General features: G+C 35.4%; 1 protein-coding gene across 5 annotated transcripts in view; it reads left to right on the top strand.

Moving 5' to 3' along the window:
- The window catches only part of rg (rugose), a 327,718-nt gene that overhangs the window by 292,701 nt on the left and 13,547 nt on the right, over nucleotides 1-21,470 (top strand). For all 5 annotated transcript variants that reach the window (XM_068387372.1, XM_068387371.1, XM_068387373.1 and 2 more), the window contains 14 exons: nucleotides 2,758-2,875; nucleotides 4,126-4,344; nucleotides 5,794-5,906; nucleotides 7,346-7,486; nucleotides 7,833-7,952; nucleotides 8,390-8,542; nucleotides 9,588-9,755; nucleotides 10,417-10,506; nucleotides 10,743-10,920; nucleotides 11,820-11,900; nucleotides 13,051-13,224; nucleotides 13,443-13,588; nucleotides 20,897-21,014; nucleotides 21,160-21,356. In XM_068387372.1, coding sequence (XP_068243473.1) covers nucleotides 2,758-2,875; nucleotides 4,126-4,344; nucleotides 5,794-5,906; nucleotides 7,346-7,486; nucleotides 7,833-7,952; nucleotides 8,390-8,542; nucleotides 9,588-9,755; nucleotides 10,417-10,506; nucleotides 10,743-10,920; nucleotides 11,820-11,900; nucleotides 13,051-13,224; nucleotides 13,443-13,588; nucleotides 20,897-21,014; nucleotides 21,160-21,356 — 2,016 coding nt within the window. The remainder of the gene's footprint in view (nucleotides 1-2,757; nucleotides 2,876-4,125; nucleotides 4,345-5,793; nucleotides 5,907-7,345; nucleotides 7,487-7,832; nucleotides 7,953-8,389; nucleotides 8,543-9,587; nucleotides 9,756-10,416; nucleotides 10,507-10,742; nucleotides 10,921-11,819; nucleotides 11,901-13,050; nucleotides 13,225-13,442; nucleotides 13,589-20,896; nucleotides 21,015-21,159; nucleotides 21,357-21,470) is intronic.

Raw genomic sequence — 21,470 nt, 5'->3', positions numbered from 1 at the left:
CTTGCCATAAACGGTAACTGGTTTTGGCTTATATTTCCGAAAATTCTACATTGGCAAACATTTTTCCATTGATTCTGTTATGAAAAGTGTTTTTAATCTATAATTAAGAAGATTTATATATAAACCGATGTTTTCAGAAAGTACATAGATAACTGAACGACTGTAGAACGATTGCCAAAATTAACTGGAAATATCATATAATAATCGAAGGCGAGAAATTGCATAAAATCCACCATTTCTTGCCTTGCTCGGTCAGCCATCTTGAAGACCTCGCCTTGGCCCCCTTGAGGAGAGAAAGGTGTAGGGGTCCCCCATGGAGGGGGGGAGAGTGCCAGGGTGCCATGCTGCCGCTGTCTTTTGGAGTATTGATCCAGCGCCCCCCCCCCCCCCCTTTCCCCCCTCCATTTAGTCAGGATTTACTGTGACCAGACACGTACGCGCACAAGGAGGGGAAGAGGGGGGGGCGCACGCTCTCTCCTTTCCCGCCAAAAGTAGGGAGTTTACATGGGCGTGTCGCAAAATGTGATGGATGACGCCTCTAGCCTGGACAGATTTTTTTTTTCCAAATATATTCCTGGAATTCATATATGGAATGTGATGAGAGAGTCAATTGTAATGAAGTTAACTTTTGCGTGGCATAATGAATATTTCTTTTTCCAAAGAATTCTTTCACAATGCTCTGGAAAAGACAAAGGATTCATATAAATGGAAATTTCATCCGTTAATTCAGTATTGATTTTGGGGAATAACGTTCCCCCTGGTTGTGCTAAATTTATTATTAAGTGCATGGCTTGATAGATATTCCAAAATTAATACATATTTGTTTATCTAATTCTGAAAGATCTAGTCAAATATTGCTATTTGTTTATCTGATTCTGAAGGATTAATTCAAATATTACTATTCGTTTATCTGATTTTGAAGGATTGAGTCAAATATTGCTTTTTGTTTATCTAATTCTGAAGGATTAAGTCAAATATTGTTATTTGTTTATCTGATTCTGAAGGATTGTCAAATATTGCTGTTCATTTATGTGATTCTGAAGGATTAAGTCAAGTATTGCTATTTATTTATGTGATTCTGAAGGATTAAGTCAAATATTGCTATTCATTTATGTGATTCTGAAGGATTAAGTCAAATATTGCTATTTGTTTATCTGATGCTAAAGGAATGAGTCAAATATTGCTATTTGTTTATCTGATTCTAAAGGATTGAGTCAAATATTGCTATTTTTTATCTGATTCTAAAGGATTGAGTCAAATATTGCTATTTGTTTATCTGATTCTAAAGGATTGATTCAAATATTGCTATTTGTTTGCCTAATTCTGAAGGATTAAGTCACATATTGCTATTTGTTTATGATTCTGAAGAATCAGGTCAAATATTACGATTTTTTTATGGGATTCTATAGAATTAAGTCAAATATCACTATTTTTTTATCTGATTCTGAAGTCTTAAGTCAAATATATCTATGGGTACATTATACGTAAATCCAAATCATAATTTTCACGAGAAGTTTTCTCGATAGACACTTGTTTTATACTCATGATTAAATTATGGTCATCTAGTAAGAAATACCATTTAAATAGTTATTTCCAACAAACGTAATGTAATTGTATGTAAGCTTTCATTTTAAACTTGCAAAAACAGATGAAGTATCACTTATATTTTAACTTCTCCCTCTTGTTAATGAAATTGTTTTCAATAAACTTTTCGCTATTGGAAAAACGACCTTTCTCGGTATCGCTCCATGATGCACCATTGCTCTTGTTTTTCGGAAATTTCATTCAAAAGGGACACGCCAATGAAAATTGGGTAAATTCTACAGCATTTTACGTCATCTCATCAGCGTTATTAGTCCGTAAAAACACAATATCATGAACCGGAATTTGATCGAAGCACAACCCGACATAAGTCGCTATGTGGAATGATTTTAAAAGTATTCACCCTTAATCAATTAGGGAGGTTCTCTCGTTTTTCCAAATTTCACTTTTAATCGTATCGATGCTAAAAAAATTCTTGAAAAATATACTGAATTCAAAGAATAGTTATCCACTCAAAAATTAATGTTTGTGTATAATGGAAATATTATAACTGCTATGCATTTCATTTACTGTAATTTAGTGTTGTTAACAATGATATCGGAATCCTTTTTCTTCGTATGACACCCATGTATTTTATTTATTGTCTGTAAGTGTTATTTTCAAGAACCTTTGAATCCATTTGTTGTTTATGTAAACATTGTAAGTATGGCGTTTTTATGTCAGTAGTACTTTTGCTACGATTTTCACAATTGACATGCCGCAATTTTTAATGCTTCTCTTCACAAATCACGATATTGTAAATATTTGTTGAAGCCTCGCAAGTTGTCTGAAAAAAAAAAAAGATATGAATCTCTTAACAAATCACGATATCGTAGATATTTGTCGAGTTCTCGCTAGTTGTCTGAAAAAAAAATATGAATCTTCACAAATCACGATATTGTAAATATTTGTTGAAGCCTCGCTAGTTGTCTGAAAAAAAAAAAGATATGAATCTCCACAAATCACGATATTGTAAATATTTGTTGAATCTTCGCCAGTTTGAAAAAAAAAATATGAATCTCTTCACAAATCACAATATTGTAAATATTTGTTGAATCTTTGCTAGTTTGAAAAAAAAAATGAATCTTCACAAATCACAATATTGTAAAATTTTGATGAATCATCCCTAGTTGTCTGAGAAAAAATATAACTCTTATTTGTTTTTTCTCTCTACAGGTCGTCAAATACTGCGAACATGTTCACGGGAAGTGGCACTTCAGCGAAGTGCGAGCCATCTTCAGTCGCAGATACCTCCTACAGAATACAGCACTCGAAATCTTTCTGGCCTCGAGGAGTAAGTGTCGCTACATTCCTTGTTTCTCTCCTACGCGATTTCCTCTCTTGGCTGGAATAGTTTTGCATTCCCGAGACTGTAAAGAAAAGGATAAACATTACTTTACAATTATGGTTATATATTTTACATTTTTTAATACTGAAGAAAAGATTTTTTCACATTTTTTTAAAAACTGAAAGATCATTATAAATATAACAGTTTATTTTTACAGTTCACAAAAACTTGGAATATTGAACCTTCAAGTGTGTTCAATTTACTGTTAGAATATTTTATTTTTCCTGTTACCCTTCCTCACTGGGCTTTTTTCCCTGTTAGAGCCCCCGGGCTTATAGCATCCTGCTTTTCCAACGGGTTGTAGCTTAGCAAGTAATATAATAATAATAATAATAACATACCTTATTTTTTCAAACAGTTGAAACAACTAATACTATTATATTTTGCTACCTTATTTTTTCAAACAGTTGAAACAATTAATACCATTATTTTTTGCTTAAAGTAAATTGATGACTATCAAGTTTTAGTATTGGCAAAAATATTAGATTTTAGAATTGATATTTTAAAAACAGAGATTATTTCATTGGATTAAAATAAATTTCAACAATATACTAATCTCTTTCGTATTTGTAACTTTAAAATAGAAGTAAGTCAGTATTCTCAAAAATTCAAAGTAAAAAAAGGACGAGAATTAAAAAACATCCATCCAAATAAATAAATTTTCTCAATCATAAGTTGAATAATTTTTCTCAATTAAGTTGAATAATTTTTCTCAATCATAAGTTAAATAATTTTTCCCAATCATAAGTTAAATATTTTTTCTCAATTAAGTTGAATAATTTTTCTCAAGTTGAATCCTTTTTCTCAATTAAGTTAAATACATTTTCTTAATTATAAGTTAAGTAAATTTTCTTAATTATGTTAGATAAATTTTTTCTTTGAAGTTGAATAAATTGTCTCAGTTATAAGTTAGATCAATTTTCTCAATTATAAGTTTAATCATTTTTTTCTCAATTATAAGTTAAATCAGTTTTCTCAGTTATAAGTTAAATCAATTTTCTCAATTATAAGTGAAATAAATTTTCTCAATTATAAGTTAGATAACCTTTCTCAATTATAAGTTAGGTAAATTTTCTCAATTAAGTTAAATAAATTTTCTCAATCAAAACTCCAGAGTAAAAATTAACCAAAAACTATAAAACCACAACACTACCATCCTCCAGAAGGCTAATTCTTGCGTACTTCCCCCTCCGTAGCGTCTGTGTTCTTCGCCTTCCCGGACCAGGCGACGGTGAAGCGCGTAGCCAAGGCCCTTCCCCGGGTGGGCGTCGGCATCAAATATGGCATCCCTCAGACTCGCAGAGCTTCCATGATGTCACCCAGGCAGCTCTTCCGCGCATCCAACATGACGCAGAAATGGCAGCGGAGAGAGATTTCGAACTTCGAGTATCTCATGTTCCTAAACACCATCGCTGGTAAATACATTTAGCTAATTTCCATTATAGTTGGTGTTATTTGCCTATTTTCAATTTCACATTTACGTCTGATTTATTTATTCGTCTGTTCTTTTTGTAAAGATATATATAAAAGATACTTTTGTCGGTGCTTATACCAGTGACACGTTATTATTGACGCTTATATGTATTTGATATATAATTTTGATTGATAAAATTTTCGGGTATTGATAATCTTTAATAGTCTATTTTAGTGTTCATTGTCCCCGACATTCAATTCTATTATCAATATGTGCGACACCATTGGTTGCTGCAGAGCATTTTAAGTCATATATATATATATATATATATATATATATATATATATATATATATATACGTATATATATATTTATATATACATATATATATATATATATATATATATATATATATATATATATATATATATATTTATATATGTGTATGTATGTATTTATGTGCGTGTGTGTGTATATATATATATATATATATATATATATATATATATATATATTTATATATGTGTATGTATGTATTTATGTGCGTGTGTATATATATATATATATATATATATATATAATATACATACATACTTAACGTGTGTGTGTGATTATTACCATCTACCAGTTCACCCAAATGTAAATGTGGGATTACTATCAGCTTGGATAAACGAAAGAGAACAATGGGTTAGCAACTTTTATCCCCATAGGGGGAAAATTACATTTGGGTTCTGAACAAGGCTTTTATTGATATGGTTTCTTCATCCCCCCTCCCTTATTCTTTTATTTTTAGGCTGCGTATTTAAAGATCACTGTCTATTGGTGGATTATATCTTTTTTCAAGTGGCTGCAAAATTTTAGTCTTTTAGTTAGACTTCCTTTGCAGTACGAGTTTAGGCCTACTCCTTTAGACTTTATTAATTTTGTTGACTTGTCGTGGCCTAATTGGTAACGTCTCCGCCTGGTGTTTGCCAGACGGGGGTTCAAGTCCCGCTCAGACTCGTTAGTGCCTTTAGCGTCTGCAACCTTACCGTCCTTGTGAGCTAAGGTTTGGGGGTTTTGGGGGAGCCTATAGGTCCATCTGCTTAGTCATCAGCAGCCATTGCCTGGCCCTAGCTTGGATGGAGAGGGTGCTTGGGTGCTGATCATATATAATATATGGTCAGTCTCTCGGGCATTGTCCTGCTTGCTAGGGCAATGTCACTGTCCCTTGCCTCTGCCATTCATGAACGGCCTTTAAAACTATGTGACACCTGTTTCAGTGATGTACTGTTTTAATTTCTTGTTTTAAGTTCCGATAATTTCACTCTATAATTTTTATTAAAGGTAAATTGTATAAACAGATTCCTTTTTTAACTGCTTATGAATTTCCGTCTCCTAAAAAGTTGTATGAACATTCATCAATCTGCATTCCGTGCCATTCGCTATAATTCTTTCCCATTTTTTTCAGGTCGTACATACAATGACTTGAACCAGTATCCCGTATTTCCTTGGGTTTTGACGAACTTCGACACACATGAACTCGACCTCTCTCAGCCTTCAAACTACCGCGATTTGTCTAAGGTTTGTATGTGTTTTCGATTGCCAATTTGGCTTTATTAAAGTTTGCTGTCTAGGTAAAATTGCCACTGAAATATACGGAAGGTATGCTTTCTAAGATTAACCTTTATGTAATACGATGTATGTTGTATAGAAGGGCATTATATCCTGTATTCAGTTGACAGCAAGAGTCTGGCTATATATATATATATATATATATATATATATATATATATATATATATATATATATATATATATATGTGTGTGTATATATATATATATATATATATATATATATATATATATATATATATATATATATATATATATATATATATATATATATATATATATATATATATATATATATATTTCCAGTCACACTAAGTAGCATTGCTAGACGTATAAGTACTCTATCTCTCCCTGTCCCTTGGGTACGGGGAGAGATAGTAGTCATACCCCTGGTTAGAAGAAGTACATCGAGAGGTACACTCGAAAACCACAACTATCGTGTTGTAGTTAGAAAAGGGGGAGGGGTGGGAAGTGTTAAATCGCTGTGTGTGCATATCTATCTAAATATTCAGCTGTCATTTTTTATGGGTTGCATACACTAGTACACAGTATATTTGTTAATAGTAATCTTTGCATATAATATGTTCGCTTGGTTGTCAGTATACACTGTAAACTTGTTAAGATTGAACATTTTACAAATTATGCTGGTTTGGAATGCAGTATACACAAACAATGCTGGTTAAGATTAAACACTCTACACAATAAGCTGGTTAGGATTTCTGTATGCAATTTGTGAAAACCTCATACGCATATACTGTAGTACGTGTACCTGTTAGCAATAAAATATGCTTCCACTGGTAACAGTGCACATGTGATATTCTACTCAGGAATATTATGTGAGATATTATGGCATAAATACAAAATATTTATGATAATTTTGATTGAGATGTATCGCTTGTAATAACAGGTATTCAATGAAAACAGTAGTACTTTAAAATTAAAGTATACATTTAGGGCAAACAGCAATGTGAAGTAGATATGACTGTTTTTAGCCACAAATAGTCCAATGATTTGTATAATTACCTAATCCATCTAATTACAGATTTATTAGCTTAGTTGCCTTTGAAAGTTATACATTATATTTGTGGTTAAGTGCTAAATACAATTTCTTTCATTACTGTATGTCATGCTTAATTGAAGAGGTTCCTGGATTTATATGTTGCCTTTCTATTAGAAAATTGTATATATACAGTATTCATATCTTACTTCTTTTTTTTTTTTGTAAGTGAAATTATATCTTCTGGAAAAAAATACTTTCTCTTAGTTACATTTCTTTCTTTATGAACATTTTTTTTTGCTTGATGTGTAGTTTTTAAACATGCAAAACATTTGCAATTTTTCTAACCCTTTTTAAGGACTTTCCTATATAGCCTTTGTTTGATTTTCCAGCCGATTGGTGCCCTGAACCCCTCCCGTAGGGCGTTCTTTGAGGAGAGATACAATTCCTGGGAACATGACCAGATACCCCCGTTCCACTATGGCACCCATTATTCTACATCAGCTTTCACACTAAATTGGCTCATCAGACTGGTATGTAATTTACTTTCTCACTTCCTGTTGTTGTAAGATTGTCTCATTAATTTGGTCCTTTTAAAATTAAGTCGTGAAACTGGATCCATTGATATGTCCAATATTTTTTTTCTAATTTTTAGTATGTTAATTTTCTATTGTTCTTCTTAATCAAATTGTTTTATATGCTGGTAAGAATTTTATATTACGTTACCTTGTATAGTGTTTTGTGCCATTAATAATTTTTTCATTTATTTGATAATGAAAAATAATGTACTGTACTGTAATACAATTGAAATTCTACAAAGATGAAAAGATAACTTTGTCGATTTCATTTTATGCAATTTTCTTTTACAATTTTTCCCAGGAACCCTTCACAACAATGTTCCTCGCTCTACAAGGAGGCAAATTTGACCATCCCAACCGAATGTTCTCCTCCGTAGCCACAGCATGGAAAAACTGTCAGAGAGACACATCTGATGTCAAGGTAAGAAACAGTGTTTAGAAAATCTTTCATTTGAGGACTGTATTTTGAAACTTTTAGTGATCAATATTGTTGTGATGGTGAGATCTATAATTTATTAGAATTTTATTTAATCCATCTGTGATCACCATTTTTAATAGCTTCATGATTTATTTTCCAGTAGAAGCTGATAACCTATTTAAAATATTGTACTAAGATAACAATAATATGACTTGAAGTGGTATTTAACAGGGGTGAAATGATTTTCAGACAGCTTTATTAGGTGGCCTAACTGCTGATGAAACGAGCAGTAGAAAACATTCCCTACAATTTCTTCAGTTTCTGGATTGTAACACTGCTTAACCCTAAGTTTATGGTTATTTAAGCCACAGTGTTGTCAAGCCATTTCTTATAATTAATAACAGTAATTTATTGTATGCTCATGATTCCTATTTTTTCAGGAACTGATTCCTGAATTTTACTACTTACCCGAAATGTTCATCAACTGGAACCGTTACAAACTGGGAGCGACAGAAGATGAAGGCATTGTGGATGACGTGGTGCTCCCTCCCTGGGCATCGTCTCCAGAGGAATTTGTCAGGATAAATAGAATGGTAAGTGGCCTTTGGAGTAAGTTTGTAGGATGATGGTCAGATGAGAGGAGGCAAGTCACTGAATACATGAAACAATGAAGGTGGCTGGGCATGTGCAAAGATTACTAAAAGACTTAAATTGTCTTAGGAAGCTAAGGTATGAGGGGATTATTGGGCCTTCGTCTTTATAGAATTAATGTACGAGTGCTGCATGTGAATAAATTAATGAAGTTTTGAACATTTTGCATATGTTGGTGTAAGGTAAGATGAATTTGATTGGGTGGGAAATGTGGAGATACCGAATGTATAATTGGTTAAAAGGTTAGTGAGGTAAAAGGGTTAAACAGAACATTATCTTGAGGTGGATTGGTCATGAGGAAAGAAAGGATATTGTAGATTAGTAAAAAGAGTTTGTAATTCAAGAGTGGGAGACAGGAAAGCATATAAAGGGTTGACTAGAGGATGTGATAGCCACATTAGAAAGGAAGGAAACTGAAATACTGAAAATGCATAAGTATTTGCAATATAGTGTGAATGGTGTATGGTGCTCCACCACATAACTAATGAGGTTTCTATGTAGGCGTGTAAGCAAATTATGTGGAAGTTTTTCAGGTGTGTTATCCATAATTCAGCAGTTTTAGTATGTATTAATTATCTCTGGACCCACCCACTGTTATAAGAAATATCTTTATGTTGAAAATAAAATCTACATCAAGTATTTTAAGAGCAAAGTAATCTTGTGATTCTCAGTCATTATATTTTTCTAATAGGAACCTATGTAGCACAGATTTTGAAATTATTACAGTACATAACCTAACTACTAGTGTTACTACAGAACTTGCAGGAAATTTGACGGAAAAGAATGTAATCCTTGATTAAATAAAGTTCTTATACATCATTTGATGTAATCATTGATTAAATAAAGTTCTTATACAGTATTTGAAAAGGGAAGTCTGGATTGTTACATTATTGAGTTATTTTTTAAGTATTTCAAGAATTGAAGTCCATTTTATTTTGAAAACTATCTAGAATGGAAGACATAATGTCGTTCTTTTACCTCCCACAGGCTCTGGAATCTGAGTTCGTTTCCTGTCAGCTTCATCAGTGGATTGATCTTATATTTGGATACAAACAACGTGGACCTGAGGCAGTTCGTGCTACGAATGTGTTCTACTACCTCACTTACGAAGGCTCTGTAGATTTAGATTCGATTCAAGATCCTGTAATGAGAGAGGTATAATGTCGTTATTTTAGATTCACCTCATTTGTCTTGATGATCTAAGTCTTCATTTTTGATTCACTTCATTTGTCTTGATGATCGAAGTGTTCATTTTTAATTCACTTCATTTGTCTTGATGATCTAAGCCTTCATTTTTGATTCACTTCATTTGTCTTGATGATCTAAGTCTTCATTTTTTATTCACTTCATTTGTCTTGATGATCTAAGTCTTCATTTTTTATTCACTTCATTTGTCTTGATGATCTAAGTCTTCATTTTTAATTCACTTCATTTGTCTTGATGATCTAAGTCTTCATTTTTGATTCACTTCATTTGTCTTGATGATCTAAGTCTTCATTTTTGATTCACTTCATTTGTCTTGATGATCTAAGTCTTCATTTTTAATTCACTTCATTTGTCTTGATGATCGAAGTGTCATTTTTTATTCACTTCATTTGTCTTGATGATCTAAGTCTTCATTTTTGATTCACTTCATTTGTCTTGATGATCTATATTTTTTATTTTAAAGTATAATTGCTTTTTATTTGAATGTACAATCCTGATGAATCTTATACTGTACAGTAATATTACATGGTTCTAATTCTGTTCGGAACTATTACTGTGTACCTAATTTGTGAGTCATGATTATAGACAATAATGATTTGCTGTTTTCCAGGCCATAGAAAACCAAATCCGCAATTTTGGCCAGACACCTTCACAGCTACTTATGGAGCCCCACCCACCTAGATCCTCGGCCATGCATTTAGTAAGCTACACCTATGAATTTTCTGTTTAATATTTGTCATACATTGTTGATATATTAAATTTTTCAAATGATCAAATTCTTTTTATCTAAATTTGTATTTTCCCCATACCACGGTTTATAATATCCCCCAACAAATATAAAGCAGTGTGAGTATATTAAAGCAATAAAATTTATAATAAGTGTAAGAAAACTTTAGTTATATACTGTATACTCATATATATTTTTATATTTTCCAGTCTCCACTCATGTTCTCTGGGGTTTGTGAAGATGTGTGTATGGTGATGAAGTTTGTTAGTAATTCTCCTATCTGCCATATATCTGCTAACACCTATCCACAGCTACCCCTTCCATCTGTTGTTACTCTTACAAATAACCATCATTTTGCCATCAATCGTTGGAATACAAACTATTCAGGTAAGAATACAGGAATACTGTTCTTCAATAAAATCTCATTCGATAACTGCACTGCTGTACCTCAAATAAGGGATTTTGACGAAGGAAAAATCTATTTCTGGGCTCAACCTGTGTCGCTCCGTGAAATGCTCCTTAAAGCACTATTTCAAAGGTATAAATACTGCTAAATATACCAGAGAAAAAAGGTTCATGGAATGCCAGGAATATACCCAGCTTGCTCACCCCTAAAGGGTGTCGGTTTTAAAACTGGGGCGAGTGATACCACTACCAGAGGTCCCTTTCCAATTAGACTTCTCCCTCCTCAAAATCCCCCCATTACTACGAGGTGTCGTTCATTTTTTAACCACTTTTCTATTTCTTATACAGTATAATTATTCCTATAGCCATAAGAATGTAGCTTGACCTTATCACCAGGTTAAAAGTCTTTGATGATTATACTTATACAGTACTGTAGTTTCATTTATAGTTACTGTATTTATATAAAGAAATTAACTCAAACACTCCACCAAGTGAAATCGATATTAAATTCTATCTTTGTTTAATTTTTATAATGATGAAATATTTGTCAAAATTTCAAGCTAATGCACTGTTGATTAAAGAAAAAAAATGTTATTAGTTATACCTTCCAGGTATGTAGAGTACATTACAGTATTTACATTTTATGCCAATTTAGTGTTCTTTATGACTTACTGATAATTGTTTTTATAGGATTCAAAGAATAATACATTTCTTTGAATTACTTGTAGCCTTTTTATATGCTAATTATGCTGTGTGGAAGTGCTGTAGATACTGGTATTTTTGCTTTATGAGCAAAACTATGTACCTATAGATACTCAGGACTTAAGTTTCTCATCTCTTCACACCATACTGATGGAATAAATTGTTCCCTTTATTTACAGTGAATGTACAGAGTCCAAGTTATGCTGAAGGCAGTCAGTCACCGTCCACCCTCCTGCCTCTGTCCATGGATCCCGTCCTTCGTAAGTATTACAGGGATTCGTGAACGTCATTTCAGCTTACTGTAGTAGTAAAGTTTAAAATTGGCTTATTATTTTAAGAATTCAAGTAATTACTACATTAGGATTTTGAACTTGGATTTTTGAATGTGGGTCAAATGGCCTGGTGCTAGGGTATGATGGAGGCCATTCAGCACTTGAGTGTAACAGGAAAAAACTCCACTGTTGGACTGAAAAGTTTAAGTTAAAAGGAGTCTGAACAGCAAGATGGAAGAAATGAAGTGGGAATGGAGGTATGGGGGGAAAAAAAAACCACTATTGGGCCAAAGGAATCCTGCACGAAAGACTTAATTTAGTGCTCACCCACCAGTGGTTGGGATGTTAAATATCTCCTATTCACTGGAGGTCCTATTCATATAATTTTAGGCAGCTTTTGATTTGGCATCCCATGAAATTGTTCATGATTTTATTTTCTAGCTAAGCGCATGATTGAAATGTTTCTTTGAAATAAAGAATAACCTAATTTAGTAGGTGGTAAATTCAGTAATTTTGTATAACTTGACATTTGATCACAGAAAAAATCTAACTAAATTCTGGTGACTCGAAGTATGATATAATCAAATATAATATTTTAGATGTATTAAAATCCTAACACATTTTGAGATGAAAAGACAGTACTTATTGTAAATGTACCTTTGGTTGAGTTATTAAAAAATAGTGATAATTTCCTTGGATTTTTTTTTATAATGAGTTTTGCAGGATAGGTCAGGTCAGTGTAAAATTCTAAAACTCAACTACTGTAATTGTGTTATCAATATTGAAAATCCATTTTGTTATGTATTATATAAAATTACATCACAACTATTTTATACTGTGGAACAATTTTAGATAATAATGGTTTTTTTTGTTGTATAATAGCAGTATTTCTAGAATGGGCTTTCATTAATTTTATACATAAAACCTCTTAATCTAGACTTGGTTAAAGTAAAGTAGATCGTAACAGATAGAGGTTTACATAAAAGGATTGAGTGAACCCTCAATATTCTACCACAGTAAAATCAGTTATTAATTTGTGATGAGCTTTTGATTATAGGAATGTTTAATTTCTCTTACATTAGTGATTAAAGTATCAATTTTCCATGTGTATTCTTATAGGTAAATATTTTCATTACAGAGCAAGCTGCCTCAGGCAACAGCAGTGGTCAGCAGATGAAAAGACATTTAGGTGACAATTTCAGTCAGAAAGTGCGCATGCGAAGCAACTGCTTCGTGACCACTGTTGATTCACGATTCATCATTGCTTGTGGCTTTTGGGATAACAGCTTCAGAGTATTTTCTACAGAGACAGGTTTGTTCTCATCGTTTTATCTACTATGAGGAAAATATTTTTGAAATGTTACTCCAGTACTGCTTTGTTACTGCAATTTTAATAGTATCTGAAAATTCTTGTCATCATACCATAGAGTTATGGTTTTCGAATATAATGTATAATATGGTTTTGGGATATAATGTATAAAGTAATATTACTTTATAGGATGTATGACTTCAATATTTTTCTTTTTACAGCTAAAATTGTTCAAATAGTATTTGGTCATTATGGTGTCGTGACATGCTTGAGCCGTAGTGAGTGCAACATTACCAGTGACTGCTATGTTGCCTCTGGTGCCCATGATTGCACTGTTTTATTGTGGCACTGGAATGCTCGTACACAGGTATGAATAATTTCTGTTTATATTACAGACTTATATATAAAGCCTTTTTTTTTTTTTGAGAATTTACTGATAAGCTTTACATTTTACAGAACTTTTTCTCAGTGTTGTTATTGTGTTCCTATAAGTTTCGTTTAAAAAGCATGTCATTTTATAGATAATTAAAAGAAAATATTTGATATTTTCTTTAAACCTTCCCTGATGTTCATATTGCTTTCATCTCTGGATGCTGGGAAAACCTATATTACCTCTTAAAATTAAGAAATTTCCTATTTTCTTTCCTTCTAATATACTAATGCCTCCAGTAAAGAATAAGACTTACAAGCATCCAACAACAATGTTCTGCGCATATGTATCATTCGTTACTTCAGTAGAAGACATGCACCCCCTGTCAGGTTTTCTTTGTTTTATGTTTATTCTATTGGTTTAAGATGCCTTCTCCAGATTGGTTAGCAATTGCTGTGTTGTTGTGCATAGGAATTGTTTTAGGGTGATCATGATCTAGGGATAAGAATCATGTACAGGTAATTATAATAGAGGGGTGATGTTACTCCAGTCTTTGGCTTTGCTACAGCCTAACTACAGCACTTTACTTTTGTTAATCATGAGCTTAGCCTAGCTCCTCAAGTGGTAGTTAATGGTTCTAGTGCACCATTCAGCAAGGGTTCTGATGGTATACAGCACATCCCAGATTTGAGATCATCTTGTAGCTCCTCAAATTCTTTACTTACCACCACTGCAAAACCCTTCCACTTCCACATTTCTAGCCACTCTTTCAGACCAAGAATTTGTGAAGCAGTTCTGTAGCCTGTTATCAGAGTGCTCGAGGGAGTCTTCTTGCAAATTAATCATTTTGGCAAGCTGACAACCAATTTTGGTGTATTTTTTAAATCTTACAGGGATTGGATCTTGCTTCCCCTTGTATCTGAAAGTATGTCAATGCTCTTGTGGTACCTGAGCTACCATGGTCTTTACTACCACCATATTTCCTGAACTTAAAGGGCCTTGAATATCGGTATAAGTTCCTGTCGATTAACATGAGGGGTCGATTCTTTCAACGTCCACTTATCTGACAGATAAAAGATTTAGTGCATTTTCCTATCCATCTTGTGAAAGACACGTAAACAGAGAGGTGTCTGGGATTTATCTCGAAGGAAACTCTGGAAAAGCTGATCAATATCACCCCCAACAACTTGGTAATTAAAACCAGTTCATCACCAGAATTGAGATAGAGTTTAATTCAAAAATCTTGTTTCAGTTTAGATCATGATGAAAAAGAAAAGCTGAAATTATGTTTGATTGTGGCTTAACTTGAAATACGAATCTTTCTTTATTTATTTACTTTGTTAGCCCCTGATCTCTAAGCATTTTTTGTGATAGTTATTGAGTCAAGGAGAGTATTCAAATCCTTTGGAGGTAGTTCAACTTCAATGTTAAATACATACAACAGGAACCCAGTAGAACTAGCCTCAATAAGAAGCATGCCGCTGAATTGTTGAGTAATTTTGGGTCTCTATGTTTCATGATATACAGTATTTGATTCTACACTGTAGCCTTCATGTTTTTGTGTCTGTCAATTCATTTGTCCTTATGGGATCTATGAAAAATGTTTGATGGTGTTAATTGATTAATTTAGAAAAAAAGTTGTCTTCAGGTATTGGAGAGAAAGAGAAAATAAATCCCTTTTATTGGTAGGCAAACTGGATAGAATGCAGTCTCAGTGCTAAACCTAGTCTATCTCTTGGTCTAAACAGTTTTGGGCTGTTGGTGATCCTTCCACAGCTCCAACTCTTAGCTTCTAAATAAATACTAAACCCAGCCACTCTGTTCCCCTTTCTTTATTTATGAAGCCATAAAATTTAGATGAAAGTGGAAATTTGCATGCTAAATGTGGCAAATATCTTCCAGCATAATTTATTTGTTCTTCTATTGCCTCTACCTGACGTGCATAAAATTTTTTATAAAAGCTCTTCCATTTTATGGGATTATATACAAAATATGCTAACTCCATTAATTTTTCTTCAGTTATGTGAACTATCAGGTTTAGATTTTAAGCTATTCTTTTTTACATTATTTCCTGGCCCTTCTTCCTCCCCTTCATGTTACATGTACAGACCATTTAGTTTGAGTTTTAGCCTTTCTTCCAATTTCTAGACACCACATAGTGTACTCCAATTACTCATTGGTAAAACAATTTTCTAAAGTGACACATTTTCAAAATCTTTACATTTTCCTTATCAGTATCAATGCTGCATAGAGTAGAAGGGGACGGTGTTCCAATCTGTCCATCATAAATCTTTGTTTTCTATACTGATACATCTTTCAACAGTAGTAACTATGTGCCTGCATTTTCATGGTACAGCTATTTTCTTTTTTATCACTCTCAACTCCATATAAATTATGTGTGTTCCAGCACTGGATACACAAACCTTACGCTCTTTACATAGGAGTATTACTTCGGGGATAGCTGAAACCAGCCGTTAAGTTTTGTAAGGTGTAAACTACCCTCCGCTGGTGTTTGTCCCGCCTCTCCGGTCTGTGTTACTGGTTCGTTGATGGACGTATGTATTACATTACCTGTCCAACTATAGATTGAAGATACGTCTCAATCTTAACCTTTTGGAAGTAATTGCGTGCAATCAGTCGTTAGCAACCAGTCTCTTGCCCGACAGCGATCACTAAGGCAATTCACTGTAATCCCATCTTACTCTAGGTATTGGTTACCCTGGTATAACGGATCTGTAAGCATAAAATTACACTGCCAATTCCCACTGGATTGAAGGCAGTTGGAGGACAGAACTCCCTCCCTCCCTACATAGCAGTTGCACGTCTCAACATCAATTAACCCAAGATGTTTACTTGCTAAACAATCTCTCTGCCCCTTGGGAGTAAGTGATAAGAATTGACATTCTCTTGATAGTCAACAGTCACAATCCCTTGGATATGTTGGCTACTCTACTGGGTAATTGGTTGACCAGGTAGCCAAAGTCCATCCCATTTTCCAATAAATCGGAGGGGAAATTTTATATTTTTCCTCACGTAGAAGTTGCTGTTACAATCCGTCTCCCGCAGCCTTAATAGCCTTTTAGGAGCGCATAACACTAACACACTAGGCTTCTTCTGTGGGAGTCAGGTCATACGAGAGAGTACTCTGATCTCTGCCTGGGCATGAGCAAAGACCAAAGTGTCACAAAGGAGTCTTGCTTGTTGCTCACTCATTCACCGAGCACTGGCGAAGTGGGTTGGCAAGTTCCTTCGTCTGACAGAAGTCGGAATGTGATCTAGGTCGCCATTATTTTAATGGGAAGTGGATACTTCCCGGGGCCGAACATTGGTCAGTCTTTGTACTCAAATTAGGACACATGGTTCCGTTCATGCTCTTTCACCCCCGTTTGACCTTACATCTGATAATGTCACATTCCTTTGCGAGGTAGTGAGCTATCCGGAATATAGTGGATGAGTCATGTGCAGCATGACGCACCCTACCATCCAGCAAGGTGTGCAGGCAAACTTGTCTGCCTGACGAAGAAGGTGCACGCCTCACTTCTAATATGCGAAGTGCTCTTGTGTGAGCCTTCCCATCAAGACTTGCACCTGCAATTAGCATTGTCTAGAATAAAGGCGAGTTCTCACGAGCGCGCAGAGAGACGGATGCACACTAGGACACCTTACTTGGGTCAAGTTGATAAGCATGCTCCCATAAGTGTGTCTTTTATCAGCTCTCGCCTTGCCAAGGTGCTCTCGGTCTATTTTGTGAGAGGAATGGCAGGTTCCTTTGCAAGGGAAGGTAGCCTTTCCTTCACAGGCTGATCTCCAGGTTAGACATGTGGACAACGCCCACTTCCTTAAAGAAGCTAAACACAAGGAAGGGACACTAGGCAACATCCTCTTGTACCTTCCCTTTCCCTTGGCAGTCTTGTTGCCAAGAGATGCACCCTGGTTCCTGTACCCTGTCCAGGAGGTGAAGCAGGCGGTTTCAGGATCGACAGATCCTCCTCCGACAATTCCACTTTTGGGTCTTAGCACGTCGACCCACCGAACACCTCGGTGCCGGTAGGTCTAGAGCAGAAATGAGACCTGAGTGGTGGGTGGCAGACATTAACCTGGTCAGGGGGAGTAGACCTCTCCGTTCCCCCAGTTTTGTTGCTCTTCATGGACCCATCAGAGGAAAAGCGGGCACTCGACTGTCACACCTCACAGCATCTGGACTTTGGCCCGAAGCCAAGCTACAGTGCCCCACATAAACCTCCTAGAATGAGGACAGCCTTTCTGAACCTCAATCAATTCCACCAGCTCAATTCAGGGCACTCCGTAGTGCTGATCAGTGACAACACTACAGTGGCGTCACACACAAATGAGTAACGAAGTACTTTTCATGGCACCTCTGCCAATTAGCTGTGGAATCCTGAGGGAAGGAGAACAACTCTGTAGCCTTTCAGCCCGTTTCATCCTGGGCAAAATGAACGTGCTGGGGGAATCTGAGTAAGGGTACTCAGGCTCCGAATGGTCTCGGAGATGACAGTTAACCAACAGACTTTGTAAGGCTCGCCGACAAGCGACCGGTTTGAGTTATTCATAAACCGGATCCTTCTTGTGTACTGCTCACCAGTACTGGGTACCCAAGCATTCTGACAAGATGCCTTGCAACATCTGTAGGAGAGAACAGGAAGCTACACGTCCCCCCCCATCGACATAGTAAGGAGGCTTCTAAACTAAGTCAGGGTATCGCAAGATCCCTCAATGACTCTAATAGCTCAGTTGTGGCAACATGAAGAGAACTGGGACTCGTGCATCTGCTCACAGAGGTACCAAGAGGGCTCCCTACTTGCTGATCTACTCAGATAACCACACTGAGACCTTCCATCAAATTGCTTCGTTTTCACGCCAGGAGGTTATCCAACAACCTCTCAGAAAGAAAGGCTTTCAAGACAGGGAACAAAAGAATGGTAGGATACCTATGGGGAAATATCTGCTTAGTAGACCAGGCAAAATGGTTTCTATATAGTTAGTGTCATAGACGGGGTATCGCTCTCCTCAGTGCCACTATACCAGCAATAGCGAGCTCTTATTATTCCTTGGTGAAGTAAACTTTGTTCGATATCGACAACAAAAGGCAATCACTCGGCCTTAAGCCCGTTTTAAACTAAATTGGGATAGCATCCCTCTTCAACAGAACGGTCTCTCCTTGTATGGAATTCTGAGCGCACATGCCCCCAGTCGGGAAACAGACCACCTCCTGGGAACGTAGCAGAATACTGTGCTCACTGAAGGACACAGTCCTTGTCAAGCATCAGACCGTGACTTGACTCGGATGACGGTCTTTTCTCACAGCTCTTTCCTCTGCAGAGAGTCAATGAGCTACATGGTCGGTTCTATAACATCACCCTTTCACTAGAATGAGGGCAAATGACAATCAGATTTACCATGAAGTCACAGCCAAGACTCAACGTCCGGCTGGAGCGGATCCTAAAGTCAGGTCCTTCCAATGCAAGTCTCCATTCTGTAACAGATAACCTAGACCAACTGTTACTCTGCCCTGTGAGGGCAAGGAGGACCAGAAGAAGATAACAAAGAACTCTATATCTTCTGAGCCAGGAAATTGAGAGAACCGTTCATCCACGCCCCTCATCTTACATTCATCATCCCCGTGCTCGTAAAACCAGGAGTGTCAGCACATTCAAAGCATTCTGAATAACTCGAGTCCCTTGTAGGATAAGAACCAGTTAGTTGAGAGCAGACATTACCTGTGAGTAAGGCTAGAATGAATTTGCCTGGCTACTTCTTATTTCATTCTCCCCTCTCTTTGGGACTCTGTATCTGGGAACTTTGCAATCTTTGACCTCCTCTAACTATACAGGTTGGTACCATGTTCCTTGTGCAATCGAATATTATGTATATTTGTTATGCCCCCATCTTCCATGCGAGATGGAGTCAGTCAACGTAGGTGTTAAGTGAGGGATTTAGCTCAAAGTTTACGCATTGCGTAAGCTCCAATTGCTTAGGCCGTCATCCTTTACGGATCACAAGGTATCACTAAACAGCTCATACGTAGCACCGATGGACACCCTGGACAGTTGGTTTAGGGACTTCCACCCACTATAAGGTGAGTCTCCCAAGTAAAGAGCGTAAGGTTTGTATCTAGTGCCGCAACAAATGACAAATGTGAAATAGTTTGTATTTTTCCTTTATTATAATACAAAAACCTGAAAACTCTTTACTCATACTGGTCCCTCCATTACGTACTCCCAGAAATCCTACCACAATTGCAAAGTGACTGTGTTACTAGTGCTTGTGTGAGCAGGGTGGTTGGTTACCTTCCCCCCCCCCCCCCCCACACTTCTCAAAACTTTATTGGCTGCTTTCAGCTATCACTAAAAACTTTACCGAGCTTCAGGTTTGTATAGTTGGGAAAAATACAAATTATTTCAAATTTGGAATTTTATTTCTTAATTTACTGTCAACTCCATTTAGTTTATACAGTAAATTGAGTAATACAGAGCACCTCTTAACACCATCTTATATGGTGGTACACTACTATACAAAATTCACTTCCACACCTTTTCCACAATCACTTAGTAACATAATTGATACCTTTGCTTTGAATCCTTTCCAGTTGCTATTGCCTTCACTTTTGTGATGGTAGAGTAACATCACTAGCTTCTTGTGATGAACATTTGAATTCATTTCCATGAATGAATTTTGGGGATTCAAGGAACTACTCGATCGTCACATGACTTCCAACGCGGAATATATATTCCTCCATGTACATAATAGAATTTGTGCCTAACGTCCTCAAAATGTTTAGGAACTATAATTGCATACTACCTAATACCAAATTTCTTTAATATCTTGACAGTAGTATGTAGGATGATGCTTACAAGTTCAAAAAGAGGTAATATTTTTGAATAGTACAATGGATATCCCTTGTATTAAGGAAGTCTTATTGGATATTGTGGTTGTGTTTAAAATATAAGAACTGTTATCATAAAAAACAATTCATTTCAGCACATTTTTCTATCACATTCATTGAACAACTATCCTGTAATGACATTTTATTTATACTTCACGCAAAATTCATAATGGTATGTTAAAAAAATACTTTAAAATGGTCATTCAAAATTTCACCTTCGACATTTTTGGATTATATAACCTTAACCAACTTGTGCAATATTTAGAATTACTCCGTAAAAAGTTATAATAAATGTTTAAAGTATGTTGCTTTTTTTTGTTTTTACATAAAAGTTCACAAGTTATGATAAGTTTTTACCTAAGATAAAGTACAGTTCTAAACTTTTAACTTTCATATTCTAGATGATTATGGGTGAGGGAGATACCCCAACACCACGAGCTACACTTACTGGTCATGAAACTGAAGTTACAGCAGTTGTCATCTCTGCAGAACTTGGCCTCGTTGTGTCTGGCTCAAAAGGTATGGGATATGAACACTTATTGTATACTGGACTTGCACCCTCATATAATTATGCTTTCATATCACAAGTTCTGCCTTCAGAGGGTATTTAAAAATGTTTAAACTACAATAATTACAATATTATAATTTATTATTTACTTGACAGACGGACCAGTACTAATCCACACAACATCTGGGGATCTGTTGAGATCTCTTGAAGCCCCTGATGGATTTTTGTCTCCTGAAAATGTTGCCCTATCTAGGGAAGGGCTAATTGTCATTAATTATGATAGAGGACATGTAGCTGCATATACCATGAATGGAAAGAAACTGCGACACGAGTCTCACAATGATAACATTCAGGTTAGTAAGGTGGCGTTATGCAGTACATACGGTATATTGGTTGCAAATTAAATATCAAATTGTAAAGTGGTTTTATTTATAAAATATTACATACAGTACATTTATATATAAATG

This window comes from Palaemon carinicauda, chromosome 14, assembly GCF_036898095.1.
Source record: "Palaemon carinicauda isolate YSFRI2023 chromosome 14, ASM3689809v2, whole genome shotgun sequence".
NCBI classification, from domain to species: Eukaryota; Metazoa; Arthropoda; class Malacostraca; order Decapoda; family Palaemonidae; genus Palaemon; species Palaemon carinicauda.
This window is presented reverse-complemented; position numbering and strand designations above follow the sequence as displayed.